The sequence below is a fragment of the Phycodurus eques genome, chromosome 8, assembly GCF_024500275.1.
Source record: "Phycodurus eques isolate BA_2022a chromosome 8, UOR_Pequ_1.1, whole genome shotgun sequence".
NCBI lineage: Eukaryota > Metazoa > Chordata > Actinopteri > Syngnathiformes > Syngnathidae > Phycodurus > Phycodurus eques.
Genome location: NC_084532.1, coordinates 21,413,489 through 21,431,988, shown reverse-complemented (window position 1 = coordinate 21,431,988; position 18,500 = coordinate 21,413,489). Strand labels below are relative to the sequence as shown.

At 42.5% G+C, this 18,500-nt stretch overlaps 1 protein-coding gene across 6 annotated transcripts in view; it reads left to right on the top strand.

Moving 5' to 3' along the window:
* dot1l (DOT1-like histone H3K79 methyltransferase) overlaps nucleotides 1-17,518 on the top strand; it is a 49,649-nt gene extending 32,131 nt beyond the window's left edge. For 2 of the 6 annotated variants that reach the window (XM_061682847.1, XM_061682846.1), the window contains 5 exons: nucleotides 1,045-1,655; nucleotides 1,727-1,932; nucleotides 2,202-2,275; nucleotides 5,027-5,689; nucleotides 13,461-14,487. In XM_061682847.1, the coding sequence (XP_061538831.1) occupies nucleotides 1,045-1,655; nucleotides 1,727-1,932; nucleotides 2,202-2,275; nucleotides 5,027-5,689; nucleotides 13,461-14,023 (2,117 nt within the window). In that variant the 3' untranslated portion in view covers nucleotides 14,024-14,487. Of the gene's footprint in view, nucleotides 1-1,044; nucleotides 1,656-1,726; nucleotides 1,933-2,201; nucleotides 2,276-5,026; nucleotides 5,690-13,460; nucleotides 14,488-16,300 lie in introns of those variants that run through there. The other 4 variants (XR_009768997.1, XM_061682849.1, XM_061682850.1 and 1 more) reach the window with 4 other exon arrangements.
* Nucleotides 17,519-18,500: the final 982 nt, after the last annotated feature.

Sequence of the window (18,500 nt, the reverse complement as noted above, 5' to 3'; positions counted from 1 at the left end):
TTAGGGGCAGTGTGGCTCAGGTGTCTCTCAACCCGAAGGTTCTGTGTCCGATCCTGTGTCCCTGTGATCAGGTCTAACCTTTGTTTGAGGAGGATACTGAACCCCCAGTAGCTCCTGATGCTCTGCAGCATTAGTCTGTGAATGAGAAGTTAGTTGCTTTGAGCACCTTGGGGATAGAAAAGCACTATACATGTGAAAGCCAAGCCCATTCTAAAAGTGATTAAATGCGCCAAACTGAACTCTAACCATGAGAGACAAAATTATTTGGTGATGTGACAAAGGTTGAGCTCTTTGGCATGATTGCCAGACAGGATGTTTGGAGGAAACCAGCCATAGCTCATCATCTCATCTAGCCTGTGAAAGATAAATGCAGCAATGTACAAAGAAATCCTGGATAAAAACCTGTTTGAGAGCACTCTTACCCTCAGACTGTGTGACTGTTCATCTTTTAGCAGGACAACAACCCAAAGGACAACCAAATTATTCAAAGGAGTATCATCAGGACAACTCTTTGTCCTTGAGTCGCCAACCAGAGCCCACACATCAATCCGATTTAACATATGTGAAGAGATCTGAAAATGGCTGTCCACGACACGCTCCATAGAACTTGAACATAAGAAAGACTGTGAAGAGGAATGGGCTAAACTGCCAAAAGACTGCTGTGCCAAGCTTGTGGAATCATATTCAAAGACTTGAGGCTGTAATTGCTGCCAAGGGTGCATAAACAAAGCAAAGGCTGTGAATACTTACCGTACATGGGATTTCTTCTTCTTATTTTTTTTTTTAATAAATTTGCAACAAATTCAAAAACTTCTGTTCTTGTTGCCAAAATGAGCTGTTGTGTGTAGAATATGCATGGGGGGGGGGAGAATCTATTTCATTTTGTAAGGCTGTAACATAAAACTTGAAGTGGACCACTGTGAATGCTTTCCAGATGAACTGTATGTTTTTTGGTCAAGTTGTTGAAGATAATTAACCAATTTCTGCTCTTTGTATAGCAAGTACACTATAATTGTGCTTCATTATGTTTGTTGTTCACTGTAGGATATTCATCTAGCTCAGGACTCATGAATGGAGGTCCCCATCCAGAGGAACAAAATGGTGCTTCTTCATCACCTCCACACACAAACCCGCCTCTGGGGGGACCCATGAGCAGAGGAGGTCCAATCCAGAGCCCCCCACTCAGCACTGGAGGGGTTCTTCATTATGCAGACGGACCCCCAAGGATTCTTCCAGAAGACTGCCAGGAACGTCAGGAGGCAGAGTCAGAGACAGAGCCCCAGGACAATGAACTGCGGAGGAGAATCTTTTTCTCCTCTTCCTCCTCCTCCTCTTCCTCATCAGCAGGCAGCGTGGTCACAGGATCGCGCCTTCATCATCACGCTGGCAGCTCGACCAAGCAGGGATATCTCAGTAACCACGGAAACCACAACCACCAGTCACCCGGCACGCAGCGCGCTCACACGCCCCCCGCGCACACGTCGTCATCACAGTCCACACACGGCCTCGCTCCTCAAGAAGGACGTAAGCGGGGTAGGCGGAAGCGCGGCTCTACAGGAGCTGTCGCAGCCTGCGGCTCCCCAAAGAGGAGGTCGTTCCCCGGGATCAATGCTAACAACCACTCCTCCGGGTCCCCACTAAACATTAATTCCATGGTGAGTCACTCACTGAGAAACCTTTGACACCGGAGCGTCAAGTGTGAGCTCATGACTGCTGTCATCAACAGGTGAACAACATCAACCAGCCTTTGGAGATCGCCGCCATCTCCTCGCCGGAGCAGTCAAGCCGCAGCCCCGCTGCACCAGCCCTCGACCAACCTCCAGTTCTGAAGAGGGAGCGCCCCCTGGAAGTCAATGGCACTGGTCGTTACTCCTCCGCCCCCAGCACTGATGATGAGGACTCGGGATACCCAGCTGACAGCACCAGTTCAAGGTAATTCAGTTAAAGCCATTGAAGTACATCATACGACATTGTTTTTCATTTGTTTTTTTCTTTATGGCCTAAGAGGCTTTTCTATCCAAATATTAGCTAGTATAAGTGTGACTTGGGGAATAAAGTAATAGGAAGTTACACAAATAAGGCCACAAAATGCATTCTAAGCATTGAGAAGGAACAACTGCATGATTGAGGTAAAATTTTACTTATTTACATGACGCCTTTCACCATTTATGTGGATTTTTCTGTGCTTGTTTTCCTTGTAGAATTGAAAGAAAAATTGCTACGATATCCTTGGAGAGCAGAGATGGACCCAGTAGACTTGGAGATAGTGAAAGAGGTAATAAACAAAGATTTAAAAATAAAAAAATCACAATTTAAAATATTTCCAAAGTTTTTATAATATGCCAGTATGTAATGACTGTGACATGGTTCTCAAAATACCGCAGGAATAAAATTAAAGAAAATGCCCCACTGTTACATATACAGATATGCGAAGATGCTGATTTTGCCGTATTTTGTTACGGGCATTTGCCATTTGTTGCGCCGTATACGGCGGAAATGTTCTGGAGAGGACATTTTGCTTGCTAGATTCACTTGGAGTTTGCGAGTGAGCTACCCTAGTGCGTCGAGTTTCGATGCTTAGTCTGACAATCGGAAGAAGAACACGCTGAACGGTCAAACACCAACAACGAAGTGTGCATTTCGTGCATGTGCCGTGTGCCCAGTGGCGTACGCACGGCTGTCTAAATTGTGGCTTAACTTTGTTAAAACAAATAAGCAGTCACCTTACTGAAAGACTTGCAATAAGACAATATTGTGGAAAGGAGGTTGATTGACTAACATGATAAAACACCTCCAGATACATAGTGTAGAAGATTATAAGTAATGGAATGCCCCGTCTTTGATGTGCTAGCTCTGATGTTACCCAGCTCCGATCTTGAGCCTTAGGGAAGTCACAATCGAATAAGTAAAACAATAACATTTGTCTTAAGGTGGTGAGTCAACTCAAATGCATATGCCTCGAGAGAGAGAGTATTAGTTTGTGAGGTTTTGTGTGACAAGAATGACTTAAGACATTACAGCGGTTACATTTACAATCTATGAATAATGAATGAAGGTTCATTCAACTGGATCAACGCTAGTCTTTTGGGGTAGCATCTTTACATTATCTGCAAATTCGCATTTACGGCACTGCGAGTGGAGTATGGATTTAAACAGTGTACATTACACTACATTAAAATGTACATGTACATTCCTTGAAAACTAGGTTTACTACCATATATGTTTTCCTCTATAAACAGTGGGGCACAAAAGCATTTTGTCAGCCACCAATTGTGCAAGTTCTTAAAAAGATGAGAGAGGCCTGTAATTTTCATCATAGGTATACCTCACCTATGAAAGACAAAATGAGGGGGGAAAAAATCCAGAAAATCAGTCTGATTTTGAAAGAATTTATTAGCAAATTATGGTGGAAAATAAGTGTGGTCATCTACAAACAAGCAAGATTTCTAGCTCTCACAGACCTGTAACGTCTTCTTTAAGAGGCTCCTCTGTCCTCCACACTTTACCTGTATTAATGGCACCTGTTTAAACTGTCCAAAACCTCAAACAGTCACACTCCAAACGCTACTATGGCCAAGACCAAAGAGCTGTCAAAGAAGACCAGAAACAAAATTGTAGACCTGCACCAGGCTGGGAAGACTGAATCTGCAATAGGAAAGCAGCTTCGTGTGAAGAAATCAACTGTGGGAGCAATTATTAGAAAATGGAAGACATACAAGACCACTGATAATGCAGAGAGCTGGGACCAAAGTTACAAAGGCTACCATCAGTAACCAGTACATGTCCAGGCCTGTCTGAAGTTTGCTAGCGAGCATTTGGATGATCCAAAAGAGGATTGGGAGAATGCCATATCGTCAGATGAAACCAAAATGGAATTTTTGGGTAAAAACTCAACTTGTCATGTTTGGAGGAGAAAGAATGCTGAGTTGCAAAGAACACCATACCTACTGTGAAGCATGGGGGTGGAAACATCATTCTTTGGGGGTGTTTTGCTGCAAAGGGACCAGGACGACTGATCCGTGTAAAGGAAAGAATGAATGGGGCCATGTATTGTGAGATTGAGTGAAAACCACCTTACATCAGCAAGGACACTGAAAATGAAATGTGGCTAGGTCTTTCAGCATGACAATGATCCCAAACACACCGGCTGGGCAACGAAGGAGTGGCTTCGTAAGAAGCATTTCAACGTCCTGGAGTGACCTAGCCAATCTCCAAATCGCAACCCCATAGAAAGTCTTTGGAGGGAGTTGAAAGTCTGTTTTGCCCAGCGACAGCCCCAAAACATCACTGGAGAGGAGATCTGCATGGAGGAATGGGCCAAAATACCAGCAACAGTGTGTGAAAACCTTGTGAAGGCTTACAGAAAACATTTGACCTGTAATTGCCAACAAAGGTTATATAGCAAAGTATTTAGATGAACTTTTGTTATTGACCAAATGCTTATTTTCCACCATAATTAGCTGATAAATTCTTTAAAAATCAGAGAATGTGATTTTATTTTATTTTTCCCCTCATTTTGTCTCTCATAGGTGAGGTATATCTATGACGAAAATTACAGGCCTCTCATGTTTTCAAGTGGGAGAACTTGTACAATTGATGGCTGACAAAATACTTTTTTGCCCCACTGCAGTTGTTTTAGTTTATTTTTATCTTTAATCAATTTAAGATTTTTTTTCTATATAAAATGTGTGTGTTAATCCCATTTGTTTTGGCTGAGATGCAAATGTTCTTGACAAAATCTAAATGTTCCTTACAAAATATTCTGAATGTTCCTGAGGTGATGATAGGGGTTGACATCTGCATATAGTGTGGGGGAAAATGCAAAAGGCTCGCTTATAGACACATTTTCAGAAATAGGTAGCTAACAAAATCTTGACTTGGTTGTTTGATTTGACAGGCACTCACGAGGGTAAACAAATATATTTTCTTTTAATTACTTTTATACAATTTTCACATGTTCCCTTTAAAAAGTTTTTTTTTTTTTTCATCTCCATGTTCCACTTAATTCTTCCTGTGTGTTCTTTAGGCCGGAAGTCAGGCAGCAGCAGTGGTAACAGCACAGCAAGTGAGGCCTCCTCCTCATCATCATTATCCTCGACAAGCAAATGGAAGTCAACCTTTTCACCCATTTCTGACCTCAAACAACCCAACTCTGACCAAAGACAAGGGGGCTCGCCGTTTGGAATGGCAGGGTCAAACTCAGACACTGATTACAAAAACCACCAACAGCCCAGGAAGGGGAGCGATGGAGAGATATCCACCTACATGAATCCCAACCCTTTCCTGAGCCAAGAGGCTGGCAACCGCACCACTGGGAGTGGAGGAGGCCAGGCTGGCAACGGTCCTGACTCCCGCCAGGTTCTACAAAAGCAGAAGGCCATTCGTGATTGGGAGCTGAAGACAAGCAGCAGCCATTCCAGTCAGAATCTCTTCATAACTGCTGCTGCCAGCAGCGGTGCGGGCATTCTGAGCGGAAAAGTCGGTGGCAGCCCTGTCACAGTTTCAACAGGATCTTCAGTGGGTCAGTACCTGGGCTCTCAGTTCCCACTCGGAGGGACTTCGGTCTTACAGTCGTTGTTCGGGGCCCAGACAGGAAGCTCCGGCGCGAGCGTGAACGCACGACTGGTCAACGGACACTCTGGCCTGGGCAGCTTCTCTAGTGCTGGGCTTGCAGGTGGAGCAGCAGGAGGTGAGTAAATGCTTATGATTTATCATCCCAGTCTTAACATTAGTAAGCAGTCAGAGTGAGGGAAAGTGTTAACCTTCTTATGAAAGACAAGGAACAGAACAGGCCCACTAACAGGGAGGTAAGTGGAGGCCCAAGCTGCTGCTGCCTCTCTGTCTGCCTGGGTACCTGGCTCTCTGTGCTGCCTTGCTTTGACTGGCTGCTTGGGTGCAGTTGCAAACACCCTTGGAAAATGCTGCATGTAAACAAAAAAAAATGACTATCAATTTCATTAGAATTAAAAATTGTTTGCTATTTTGTAATTTTCTGTGGGTGTAGTTGTTTGTCAGAGTCATTTCACTTGCACGCTAAAATCAATCTCCAACCACTTACGCTTTTAAAGGAGACGTTATGTTTTTTTTTTTTTTCTTTTTGTTTTTTTTCCCCCTTCAAGTTCCTCGGCGTCCTAATAAAAGGTGTCTGACGTTCTTTGGGATCTGATATTCTTTGGTCAAAATACATAAATGATGATCTACAGTTAACACACATGTATATATGAAATACACTCAAATGACTGTTTTGGGGCGGGGGGGGGGGGGGGGGGGGTTCTTTCTCAGTAGATCAGCAGATGTTGTTCACCCTTCTGCGCCAGACTACAAATTATGACACTTTAAGCAACCACTGGCTAATTTAACTATACAGTAATTGATAGGGACTGAGACCTGCTGTGAATAGCGAGTAATTGAAGCCCCCCCCCCCCCCAAGGTTGAAAATTCCCTATGTTAATTTAAACTGAGGGTGTCAAACTAATTTTAGTTTAGGGCCAAATCCACCCCAATTTGACCTCAAGTGGGCTGGACCAGTATATTCGTGGCCTAATAAGCTCTAAATAATGAGTTTACCAAATGTTTCCCATTATTTTGGTAAAAATAATTACATATACATTATGAAAATATTGAAATGTAATATATGTTTTGCAAATCATACAAGGGATCTGAAATGTCTTAACAAATGAGTGCAATTTCAACATTATTAATCAGTTTTTCCATTTACGTGTGCCACTTCAGAGTGGATCTTTTATATGTACCGTTTATAAAACAACTCGTTAAGGTCTAGAAATCATTTTAAATTTACTTAAATTTCCGCATCCATGTGGCAATAATGACAAGCTAAACTGACTCATCACACCGCACAAACGAACTCTTTTAAGAAAGAGGGTGCAATTATCCCCCTGCCATGTAAATGTGTACATAATACAGGTATGTGCCAAACAATTTGAATAGCGAGGGAAAGTAAATTTATTTCAATACTTTGTTTCAAAACATGATACCTTTGTTATATATTTTATATATTAGCTTCATAAAGAGTGAATTGAGGTAGGTGTCAGTGCATCAAGAACCACCACATACAGACGTCTACATGACATTGGCTTACAGCTGGAGAATTCCATGTCAAGTCACTTCTGAATTTAAAAACGTCAGAAGTGTCTGTGCTGGGGTAAGGAGAAAATGCACTGGTCTGTTGCCCAGTGGTCCCAAGTCCTCTTTTCAGATGAAAGTAAGGTGCCAGAGTCTGGAAGAAAACTGGAGAAGCACAGAAGTCAAACTGCTTAAAGTGCAGTGTGAGGTTTCTACAGCCATTAATGGTTTGGGGAGCCATGTCATTTGCTGGTGTGGGTCCATTGTCTTTTATCAAGTCCAGAGTCAACGCAGCTGTCTACCAGGAAATTTTGGCGCACTTCATGCTTCCTGCTGCCGAAGAGCTTTTTGGAAACAATGATTTTATTTTCCATCAGAATTTGCCACCTGCCCACAAAGCCAAAACTACCAATACCTGGTTTAGTAGTAATGAAATAACAGTACTTGATTGGCCAGCAAACTCGCCTGACTTGAACCCCATTGAAAATTTATGGGGTATTGTCAAGAGGAAGATGAGGGAACAGAAACCCCAAAATGCAGACGATCTGAAGGCCAATATCAAAGCAACTTGGGCTACAATAACACCTGAAATGTGCCAAAGGCTGATCACCTCCACGCCACCTTGATGCTGTAATTAATGCAAAAGGAGGCACAACAAAGTACTGAGGGCATATTACTTTAATACACTTTTCAGAAGGCCAACATTCCTGTGTTTAAGATCATTTATTGTTGGTCACATGAAATATTAAAATTTTGTGAAATACTGGATTTGTTTATTTTTTTGTCTTTCTGCCATAATCAAAATTGAAACAAGGCATGAAATGTTTCACTTAGTGTGTGGTGAACTAATATAACATACAAGTTTCACTTTTTGAAACAAATTATTGACATAAATGGACTTTGCCTCTGTATTTTTTAATATCCATGTTTTGGTACATACCTCTACATACAAGTTGTGACACTGCATTAAAAAAAAAATAAAAAATGCAAAAGGGGTCCACCAAACCAATCTCTTTTGACCTGAAGCTGTTGACGGACATTTTACAGTATTCAGTGTCTTAAAATATTTGGACCAAAGCCTGGTTAAAAATAAGTGGGTGACTCGCTGTGGCGTCCTGACAGGGAAAAGCCGAGTCACATCTTCGGTGTCTTCAAATATTTCTACAGTAGGTATTCATTTTCACAGAAATGTAGCGTTGGTGCGACCTGCAGTGGACAAAATGAGCAACAGTTACTTTTATTGAACAAATGCAGAAAATATGTTCTAAGTTTTACACTTGGCAAAACCATCTCCAAGGGCCAGATTGGACGCCCTGATGGCCAGTTCTGGCCCGTGGGCCATATGTTGGCAATACCTCGTTTATGCCATAAATATACCGCAAATTGATTCCAAAATTGTTTAATATAAATTCAAACTCCTCTTAGAACACTACCCTTAAAATAATTGGCTTACTGATTATTAATTTTTTTTAAAACATGCACTATAAATGAGGGTTTACATGTAACAAGGACTCTCCGTAACAACCCAGACGAAACTTAGCATCTCCCCCACATAAAAAGCTTATCACTGAGTCTAGATGTGCAGTGGGAGGGAAAGTATGTGAACCCTTTGGAATTTCATACATTTCTGCATAAATTGGTCATAAAATGCGGTCGATATACAATTCCAATGAAGCTGGGACGTTGTGTTAATCATAAATAAAAACGGAATACAATGATTTGCAAATCATGTTCGACCTATATTTAATTGAATACACTACAAAGACAAGATGTTTAATGTTCAAACTGATTAACTTTATTTATTTTGGCAAATAATCAATTAACTTAGAATTTTATGGCTGCAACACATTCCAAAAAAGCTGGGACAGGTGGCAAAAAAGACTGAGAAAGTTGAGGAATGCTCATCAAACACCTGTTTGGAACATCCCACAGGTGAACAGACTAATTTGCAACAGGTGGGTGCCATGATTGGGGTAAAAGGAGCTTCCCTGAATTGCCCAGTCATTCACAAGCAAAGATGCGCCGAGGTTCACCTCTTTGTGAACAAGCGCATGAGAAAATAGTCGAACAGTTTAAGGACAATGTTCCTCAACGTACAATTGCAAGGAATTTCATCATCTACGGTCCATAATACGGTCCGGCTTCGAGGAAATTCTGGTCCACCATCCGACGTCTCAGGAGAGGAAAGCAGTGCACCATCCACACTGTGTATAGTGTGGATGGGGCGCTGCTGACCTCGACTCGGGACGTTGTGAGGCGGTGGGTAGAATACTTCGAAGACCTCCTCAATTCCACCGACACGCCTTCCCATGTGGGAGCAGAGTCTGGGTTCTCTGAAGCGGGTTCTCCTATCTCTGGGGTTGAGGTCGCCAAGGTGGTTAAAAAGCTCCTCGGTGGCAAGGCCCCAGGGGTGGATGAGATTCGCCCGGAGTTCCTCAAGGCTCTGGATGTTGTAAGGCTGTCCTGGTTGACACGCCTCTGCAACATCGCGTGGACATCGGGACAGTGCCTCTGGATTGGCAGACTGGGGTGGTGGGCCCCCTTTTTTAAGAAGGGGGACCGAAGGGTGTGTTCCAACTACAGGGGGATCCCACTCCTCGGCCTCCCTGGTAAGGTCTATTCAGGGGTGCTGGTGAGGAGGATCCGTCGGGAAGTTGAATCCCATATTCAGGAGGAGCAGTGTGGTTTTCGTCCTGGCCGTGGAACCGTGGACCAGCTCTACACCCTTGGCAGGGTCCTCGAGGGTGCATGGGACTTCACCCAACCAGTCTACATGTGTTTTGTGGACTTGGAGAAGGCGTTCGACCGTGTCCCTCGGGTGGCCCTGTGGGGGGTGCTTCGTGAGTATGGGGTACCGAACCCCCTGATACGGGCTGTTCGGTCCCTGTACGACCGGAGTCAGAGTTTGGTCCGCATATCCGGCAGTAAGTCGGACTCGTTTCCGGTGAGGGTTGGACTCCGCCAAGGCTGTCCTTTGTCAACGATTTTTATGGACAGAATTTCTAGGCGCAGCCGAGGCATAGAGGGGGTCCGGTTTGGTGGCCTCAGTATTGCAGCTCTGCTTTTTGCAGATGATGTGGTTCTGTTGGCTTCATCAAGCCGTGACCTCCAACTCTCATTAGAGCAGTTCGCAGCCGAGTGTGAAGCGGCTGGGATGAGAATCAGCACCTCCAAATCTGAGACCATGGTCCTCAGTCGGAAAAGGGTGGCGTGCCCTCTCCAGGTCGGTGATGAGATCCTGCCCCAAGTGGAGGAGTTCAAGTATCTTGGGCTCTTGTTCACGAGTGAGGGAAGAATGGAACGGGAGATCGACAGGCGGATCGGTGCAGCGTCTGCAGTGATGCGGACTTTGTATTGATCTGTTGTGGTAAAGAAGGAGCTAAGCCGAAAGGCGAAGCTCTCGATTTACCGGTCGATCTATGTTCCTACCCTCACCTATGGTGAAAGAACGAGATCCCGGATACAAGCAGCCGAAATGAGTTCCCTCCGCAGGGTGTCCGGGCTCTCCCTTAGAGAGAGGGTGAGAAGCTCGGTCATCCGGGAGGATCTCAAAAGTAGAGCCGTTGCTCCTTCACATCGAGAGGAGCCAGATGAGGTGGCTCCGCATCTGATTCGGATGCCTCCCCAGTGAGGTGTTCCGGGCACGTCCCACCGGGAGGCGACCCCGGGGACGACCCAGGACATGCTGGAGAGACTATATCCTTCGGCTGGCCTGGGAACGCCTCGGGATCCCCCCAGAAGAGATGGATGAAGTGGCTGGGGAAAGGGAAGTCTGGGCGTTACTCTCCCTGCTAGAGAGTAAAAGAACCCTCTGGACTGTTATGGACGCAAAGTTCAAAAGCCAGCATCTGTGATGGTATGGGGCTGTGTTAGTGCCAATGGCATAGGTAACTTACACATCTGTGAAGGCACCATTAATGCTGAAAGGTACATACAGGTTTTGGAGAAACATGTGCTGCCATCCAAGCAACGTCTTTTTCATGGATGCCCCTGCTTATTTCAGCAAGACAATGCCAAACCACATTCCGAAAGTGTTACAACATCGTGGCTTCGTAGTAAAAGACTGCGGGTACTAGACTGGCCTGCCTGCAGTCCAGACCTGTCTCCCATTGAAAATGTGTGGCGCATTATGAAGCGTAAAATACGACAACGGAGACCCCGGACTGTTGAACAGCTGAAGCTGTACATAAAGCAAGAATGGGAAAGAATTCCACCTACAAAGCTTCAACAATTCGTGTCCTCAGTTCCCAAACGTTTATTGAATGTTGTTAAAAGAAAAGATGATGTAACACACTGGTAAACATGACCCTGTCACAGCTATTTGTAATGTGTTGCAGCCTTAAAATTCTAAGTTAATGATTATTTGCTAAAAACAATAGTTTATCAGTTTGAACATTAAATATCTTGTCCGTGTAGTATATTCAATTAAATTTAGGTTGAACATGATTTGCAAATCATTGTATACTGTTTTTATTTAACACAACATCCCAACTTCATTGGAATTGGGGTTGTACATCTAAATCACAACAGTAAACAAAAAGTCTACTTAAACTAATACCACACAGAATTGTTTTCCTGATTTTTATTTAAATAACATTCACAGGGCGGGAGAAAAAGTAAGTGAACCCTTGGATTCTGGAAAGCTGGAGAATAAAGCTATATAAAGCTGGGAAAGGTTACAAAAAGTCTTGTTCATCAGTCCACGGCTAGACAAAATGTCTATACATGGAGAAAGTTCAGCGCTCTTCCTTCTCTTGCAAGGAGTTGCATGACCATGGTGCAAAATGCTCAATGAGGTTAAAAAAAACTAGTGTGTAGGCTGAAGACTTGCCGACATCTGACAAATCTACGATCCGTTTACAAGAATTTACAAGAACATTAAACAAGAATGGGGTTCATGGGAGAACACTAAGGACGAAGCCGTTGCAGTCTAAAAGAAATTACTGCACGTTTGAAGTTTGATAAAGATCATTTGGATGTTGTACAGCATTACTGGCAAGGTATTCTGAGGACAGATGAAACCAAAGTTGAATTGTTTGGGAGGAACTTAGAACGCCATGTGTGGAGGAAAAATGGCACAGCATGCCAATATCAAAACCTTATCCCAATTGTGAAGTGTGGTGGAGGGAGCATTGTGGTATGGGCATGTTTTGCTACTTAAAGGCCTGGACAACTTATCATCAATGGTAAAATTAATTCACAAGTTTATTAATATATTTTGCAGAAGAACAGTTGAGGGTCAAAAGAGGATGAGTGTTACAACAGGACAATGATCCAAGAAACAGAAGCTAATCAAGTGTCTTCAGAAGAAGAAAATATGTGTTCTGGAGTTGACCAGTCAAAGTATTGACCTCAACCTGATTGAGATGCTGTGGAATGGCCTCAAGCAACCTATTCACACTAGACATCCCAGGAATCTTGTTGAAATGCAACAGTTTTGTAGAGAGCGACGGTCCAAAATTCATCCTGATCGTTGTGCACAGCTGAGCTGCAACTATAGGAAATGTTTGGTTCAGGTTATTGCTGGCAGAGGAGGGTCAACCAGTTATTAAATCAAAGGTTTCACTTGCTTTTTGCTCCCTATCCTGTGAATGTTATTTTCTATAAAAATATTTTTAAAATAAATATATATGGTGTGGTATTTGTTTAAAGCTCTAATCCATGATTTCTGGTGCCCCCTAACGCTGTAATTCAGCATTACAACAAAGTCTTCATCGCATCGATATGACGTAGGCCACATGCCTCCTCCTCCTTCCAACCCCGCATGCTTTCCTTTCTCGATGGCTCAGTCGACCTGCACACTGTCCATATATGGGCCTGCCCGTTTGTAGATAAAATACGTCATTTCCGCTGTTATTTTTTAGTGCCAACAAGTGATCCAGCACGGGAATGTATAGGATAGTCACTAAATATAAAAAAAATAATATTGAAAAATATACCAAGATGTGTCAGCAGCTGATAGGCTTAATCAGCATTCTGTCTTCTACTCTTGTAGTGACTTGGGTGAAAATTTGTTTTTTTTAAACTAAAAAATTTACTCGACTTACTTGGATGGGGCAGGCAATCCACAGATCCATCTATCTCTGTACAAGCAATTAATAATCTAGTTTCAAAATGTCCCCTTTTAAGATAATTCGATGCTTTTTTTTATTTTTTTTTTTAATTTATTTTTATTTTATTTTTATTTTTTTACGTGACAGTGGTCTGACTCTATTTTGCTTTGTGTGTGCTTGTCTTAAGACTCGCTTGGCGCTACCTGGCTCAGCCCTCGCTTCTCTTTGTCCCCTCCCTCCCTCCTTTTCCTCTTCTTTGCTACTTGTATCTGCTTCCCTGCTGTCTTGCCCCTGCTCCCTCCATTTCTGCTATATGATTTGCAGGTACCTTTCTCCACACTGTTCCCTCAGTATCCTCCCATCAGTTTGGGGTGGCGCTGCCCACCACCGGAGGCCTCAGCTCTCTGCTCACTCTCTCCTCCCAACCTGCTTCCATGAGACTAGCCTCCGCGGCCTCACCTCTACCTCCCTCCCTGTTGCAGGCCCAGCATAGTCGCACCCAGTCAGTGCTACACAGCCCCTCCCCTCCCATGCTCTCTTTGCCCCCTCCGCCGCCCCTGCACAGCGCCCCCTCCTCCTCCATCTCGGCAACCACGCCCGCCAACACCTCGCCGACACCCCACTCTTCCCGTCTCTCCCACTCCTCACTCCATCACCACAGGGTGCATTCGTCCCATGCCCTCACTGTCTCCTCCTCTTCTTCCTCTGTCGTTCTCGCTCACACCTCCTCCATGTCTCGTCCATACACTGTGCACTACTCTCCACGCTTGCCACCTCCACCTCCCGCCACCAGCTCAGGTGGTGGCGGGAGCATGCGGAGGACTCAGAGCATGCATGGCACCTACACCAACACCACAACTCCACTCCCTGGCTCCCGACCAAGATAGGTTTTGGGGGGAGGGTGGTGTAAGGGGCAAACAGAGAGAGAGAGAGAGAGAGAGAGAGAGAGAGAGAGAGGCTTGTCGGGAGTTGATTGTTCTAAATAAACAAGGTAAGACATACCTTCAGTTCTAGAATGAAAGTTGTTTTTCAGATATGACAGGATGTTTGCCCCTTTTCCTACTGCACTGTCCTGGTTTCGGTTGATATTGTTCATCCATTCATTTTCGACTGATACTCCTGTGAGAGCCTATCCGAGCCGACATTTGGGAAAGAGGCAGGCTTTACAGTGAAAAAGTGTCCAGTCAATCACAGAGCACATCGAGACCATCCACCCATCCATCGATTTACCGGACCACTAATCCTCACTAGGGTCGCGGGCATGCTGATGCCTATCTCAGCTGACTCTGGGTTAAAAGCGGGGTACATCCTGAACTGGCCGCCAGCCAATCTCAGGGCACACATAGACCCACTCACATTCCCACGTATGGGCAATCTTCAATTAGCCTACCATGCATGTTTTTGGAATGTGGGAACTTAGAGACCTGTGGTTCACAATTTTTATTGAGCCAAGTCACATATTTATATATATTTATATATATTTCGTTTTTTGCTGTAAATCTAGCCCTCAGATTGGCTACCAAGAAAGTAAAAACTGCACGAAAAAGTTTCACTGTTGTGGGTGTGAGCTCTCACTGGGCATTTCAGATCATTTCAATGAGGAAAAGCAATTTGATAAATAGTGGTGCCTTCACTTAAAAGTTTAATTTCTTTCGTGAACACCTTCGTAACGCAAAACACTCGTATCCCAAATGATCTTTCCCCATTGAAATGACTAGAAATTTCATTCATTAATTTCAGCTTCTTTTTTTTTTTTTTTGCAAATTTTTCAATAAGTAGAACGCTACAGTATGGTACTTTATAGAAACAGAAATAACATAAATAGACTTTAAAGACTCAAACAGTTTATGCATCCTGATTACAGGTACATCTCAATAATTACAATAGTGTCAAAAGCTTAATTTATTTTAGGTAGTTCAATTCAGAAAGTGTAACTCAGAAATGCACTCCACGCACTCAAAATATTTTATAATTTTTAATATACATGTATCGTTTTTACGATTTTAACTTGGAGCAAACAAAAACCCCAAATTCACCATTTCTACAAACTAGAATATTGCGTAACAGAAACAATGAAAATGATTTTTATTGTAGAAATTAGGCAGGAATTTGCGCTCAAAAATATTTTCCCGTGTTTTAATCTATATTATGTAATAGCAATGAAATAAATGAACATTGCTACCATATTCTAATTTATTGAGCTGTACCTGTAATTCATTGTGCAGCTTTGTCAGTGCCTTGGCCACCAGGGGCAGTAAAATAAAACCATACATAGAGACGGTGACATGCTCAGTTGCAGTAGTAATTTTACGCAGAGGATAAATATCTGCCTGTAAGTGTTAAATTCTGTCTACCAGTGATGCCTCGTTTGTATTCAAATACCTGTTGCTTGAAGGCTTGTAACTCTGTAACATTGATGGTATACGTTAGCCCGTCTTTGGCATTTCACATTGTTAGCATTAAGATTGTGGACTTTCCTCAGGCAAAGCTATGTGGTTTTACATACAGGTGTAATTATTTTTGTTTTATTTTTACTTTGACAGTAACAGTTTGGCAGTGGCAATAAACCGCTTGAACTGAGTGCTTGAACGAATTGTTCACGATCTGCCAAACTGCTGCTTGTTGTGAAGTTCGCGCTGCCATCATCTCGCAATTGTATATAACATTTTTGCTTGCAAATCAAAGCAAAAAAAAGGTCCAAGCAACAGCGCATATCTCGAAAAACTCATTTTTGTTCACTCGTGAATCAAGATACCACTTTATCAGTAAATTGAGTCACCAGCTTGGTCACAGAATGATGCAATTTGCCAGTCAAGGTACTACTCCTGTATAGTGAAATCAAGAGCTCACCTCAATTTATGCACAAATGTAAATTATATACCTACTGCCATCTAGTGGAAGAGCATGTAATTGTTTTGCCTGTTATTATACATCCCTGGCATAGATGAACAGAGATATATTATTTGTAGTAAATAATAATGTTTGGACATTATGAAATTGGATGATTAACTAAGACAACAGCAACAGGCTATGCTAGACTAGAGTTCTAGAAATAGTACCTGGGCGGCATCAATAGGGAGAACAGTGCAGTAGGAAAAGGGCATTTTACTGGTCTATGTCGTAGTAAAATCACTTATTTTGTCTTGTTTTGTGTGGCTTTTCAGGTAATTGCTGAAAACTACCTCAACATCAAATAAACTATGCAAATGTCAAGGTGTGGACCCAAGGCACTCTGCACCTCACTTACTGGTGCTTTAATATATCTGTACTACCAGACCGCCTCCAAGACCGGCTTCTGTACTGGGGGACGCACGCACACACACACAAACACACGCACACACAGACACTCAGTGCAGTGATCACCATGAGCAGATTTCAAAGGAACCGGTTTAGATGTCAATTATTGTTTCATACATCTTTGTAAGACATTAAGAAATTAATTTCCACCTCCATGACTTAATGCAACAAGCACACAACTTTCTGTCTCGGAGGAGCCACTTCCTGTTTGACCCATTCATTGATTTCTGCTCAGACGTCACGCTTTTTTTTTTTTCTCTTTCATTTCATTTTTTTTCTTACATCTGACATATGAAACAGGATGAGGAAATTCATGTTTTGATTAAGTTCACACTGGATAACAACATAGTTGCGTTTTGTTGCATTATGGTTTTGTCTAATTAGGACCCACCGATCTTTTCATTCAAAAGTAACAAAGAAAAAGGTTTTTGTGGAACTAATCCGTCTGCTTTATGCTCACAGAGCTCTAGTTTCCTAGCTAACTGGATCAAAGCACTTCTGTCATCACACTAACATATCAGTGGAGGTTACTGACTTACTGTATGCCATCATACATTAAAAAGTGTTTACTCCAATTTTTTCAGCCTAGTTTAGAAATGTTAAAGGTGTGAACATGACTTACTATTCTGCTATTAAATGGTGCTCTGTGTTCGTTTGCTCTGGCACTGCTGTCGAGTTAAGTGAAGCTAAATCCAGGTAGATATCAATAATAATAATGACAGGAAGAAAACGAGACTGCGTGTGTTTCTGTATTTATTATTCATGTTTTTCCAAGTGGCACTACTTTGAGCCCCCCCTCAAAGCAGGATGTTTTTTAACCTCTTCTTAAGCTAAACTTTTTATATTTATTTGAGCTGCTGGGCACCATGGGTGTATACTGAGGTTTTACAACTCTAAAAAGCGTTAAACATACACACACAAACCATCACACACTGGGAAAATCTTTTTACCATTCACCACAACAAACTACTGGACTAGTTCACACATTTTTGTGTTGTCGTTTTTGTCTTTGTACTGTGAATATGATTCATTCTCTTGACTGTACAGTTGTTAGATTTATATATTTATGTCCCCCTATTTGCCCCCCCCCCCCCCCCCCCTTTTTTTTTTTATTTTTATTTTTTTTTTTTTTTTTTAAATCCTGAAATGTTGTACAATGCAATATACGTGACTCGCTGTCAGAAAACAATGGTGCTAAATTTGGACCGTGCCTGATTTTATTTATTCTTGTAGTGAACAAACATCCAAAAAAGAAAGGTGACACATTGTGCTGTACACAGGGACTTTTTTTTTTTTTTTAACTCCCCCCTTTTTGGCCTTTAATTTCTTCTATTTAATATTGTATTGGAGTGTACAACACTTTTGGATAAACAACATTCAGTGGAAGAAAAAAAAAAGTTTTGTACAAAAGCGCCAATGCAAAGCTATATTTAATATGTAATTATGTATGTCTAAATATATATGAGAGAGGGAAAAAAATCTATCGGTGCTGCATTGTGACTCCCACATTCAGTCTTCAGCCACCACATGACCTTAAACATGGCGGCACACGCAGCTACAACGTGCCGAGGTGCTGTGGCGGAGAGAACATGACGTAGATGTTTTCCTGTCGTTTTTGTTTTCATTTTCTCACACTCTGCAGGAAGAAAAAAACAGACATAAGGTGCTTCTGTTTTAAACATGAAATTAAACAATTGATGGTGCAAACAAAGCAACGTCTTATGGATGAGGTCCTTCTTTATTTGAGGAATTTGTGGGTATCGAAAGAGCCGCACTGATGTAAAACACGTTTGTGACTGTGTATGTGACTTCTATTTGAACACAATTGCTGATTGTAGGGGTGGAGAACCTTTGGTCTGTGGGCCAGATACGGATGAAATTCTAAGAATAAAGAAAATTTCAGAGGAACTAATTGAAAAAGCCTAAAAACATGCGACACATGAGTGCATATACAGTCCCCTCCAAAAGTATTGGAACGGCAAGTTCAAGTCCTTGGTTTTTGTTGTATACTGGAGACATTTGGGTTTCAGATCAAAAGGTGAATATGATGAGACAAAAGTTCAGAAT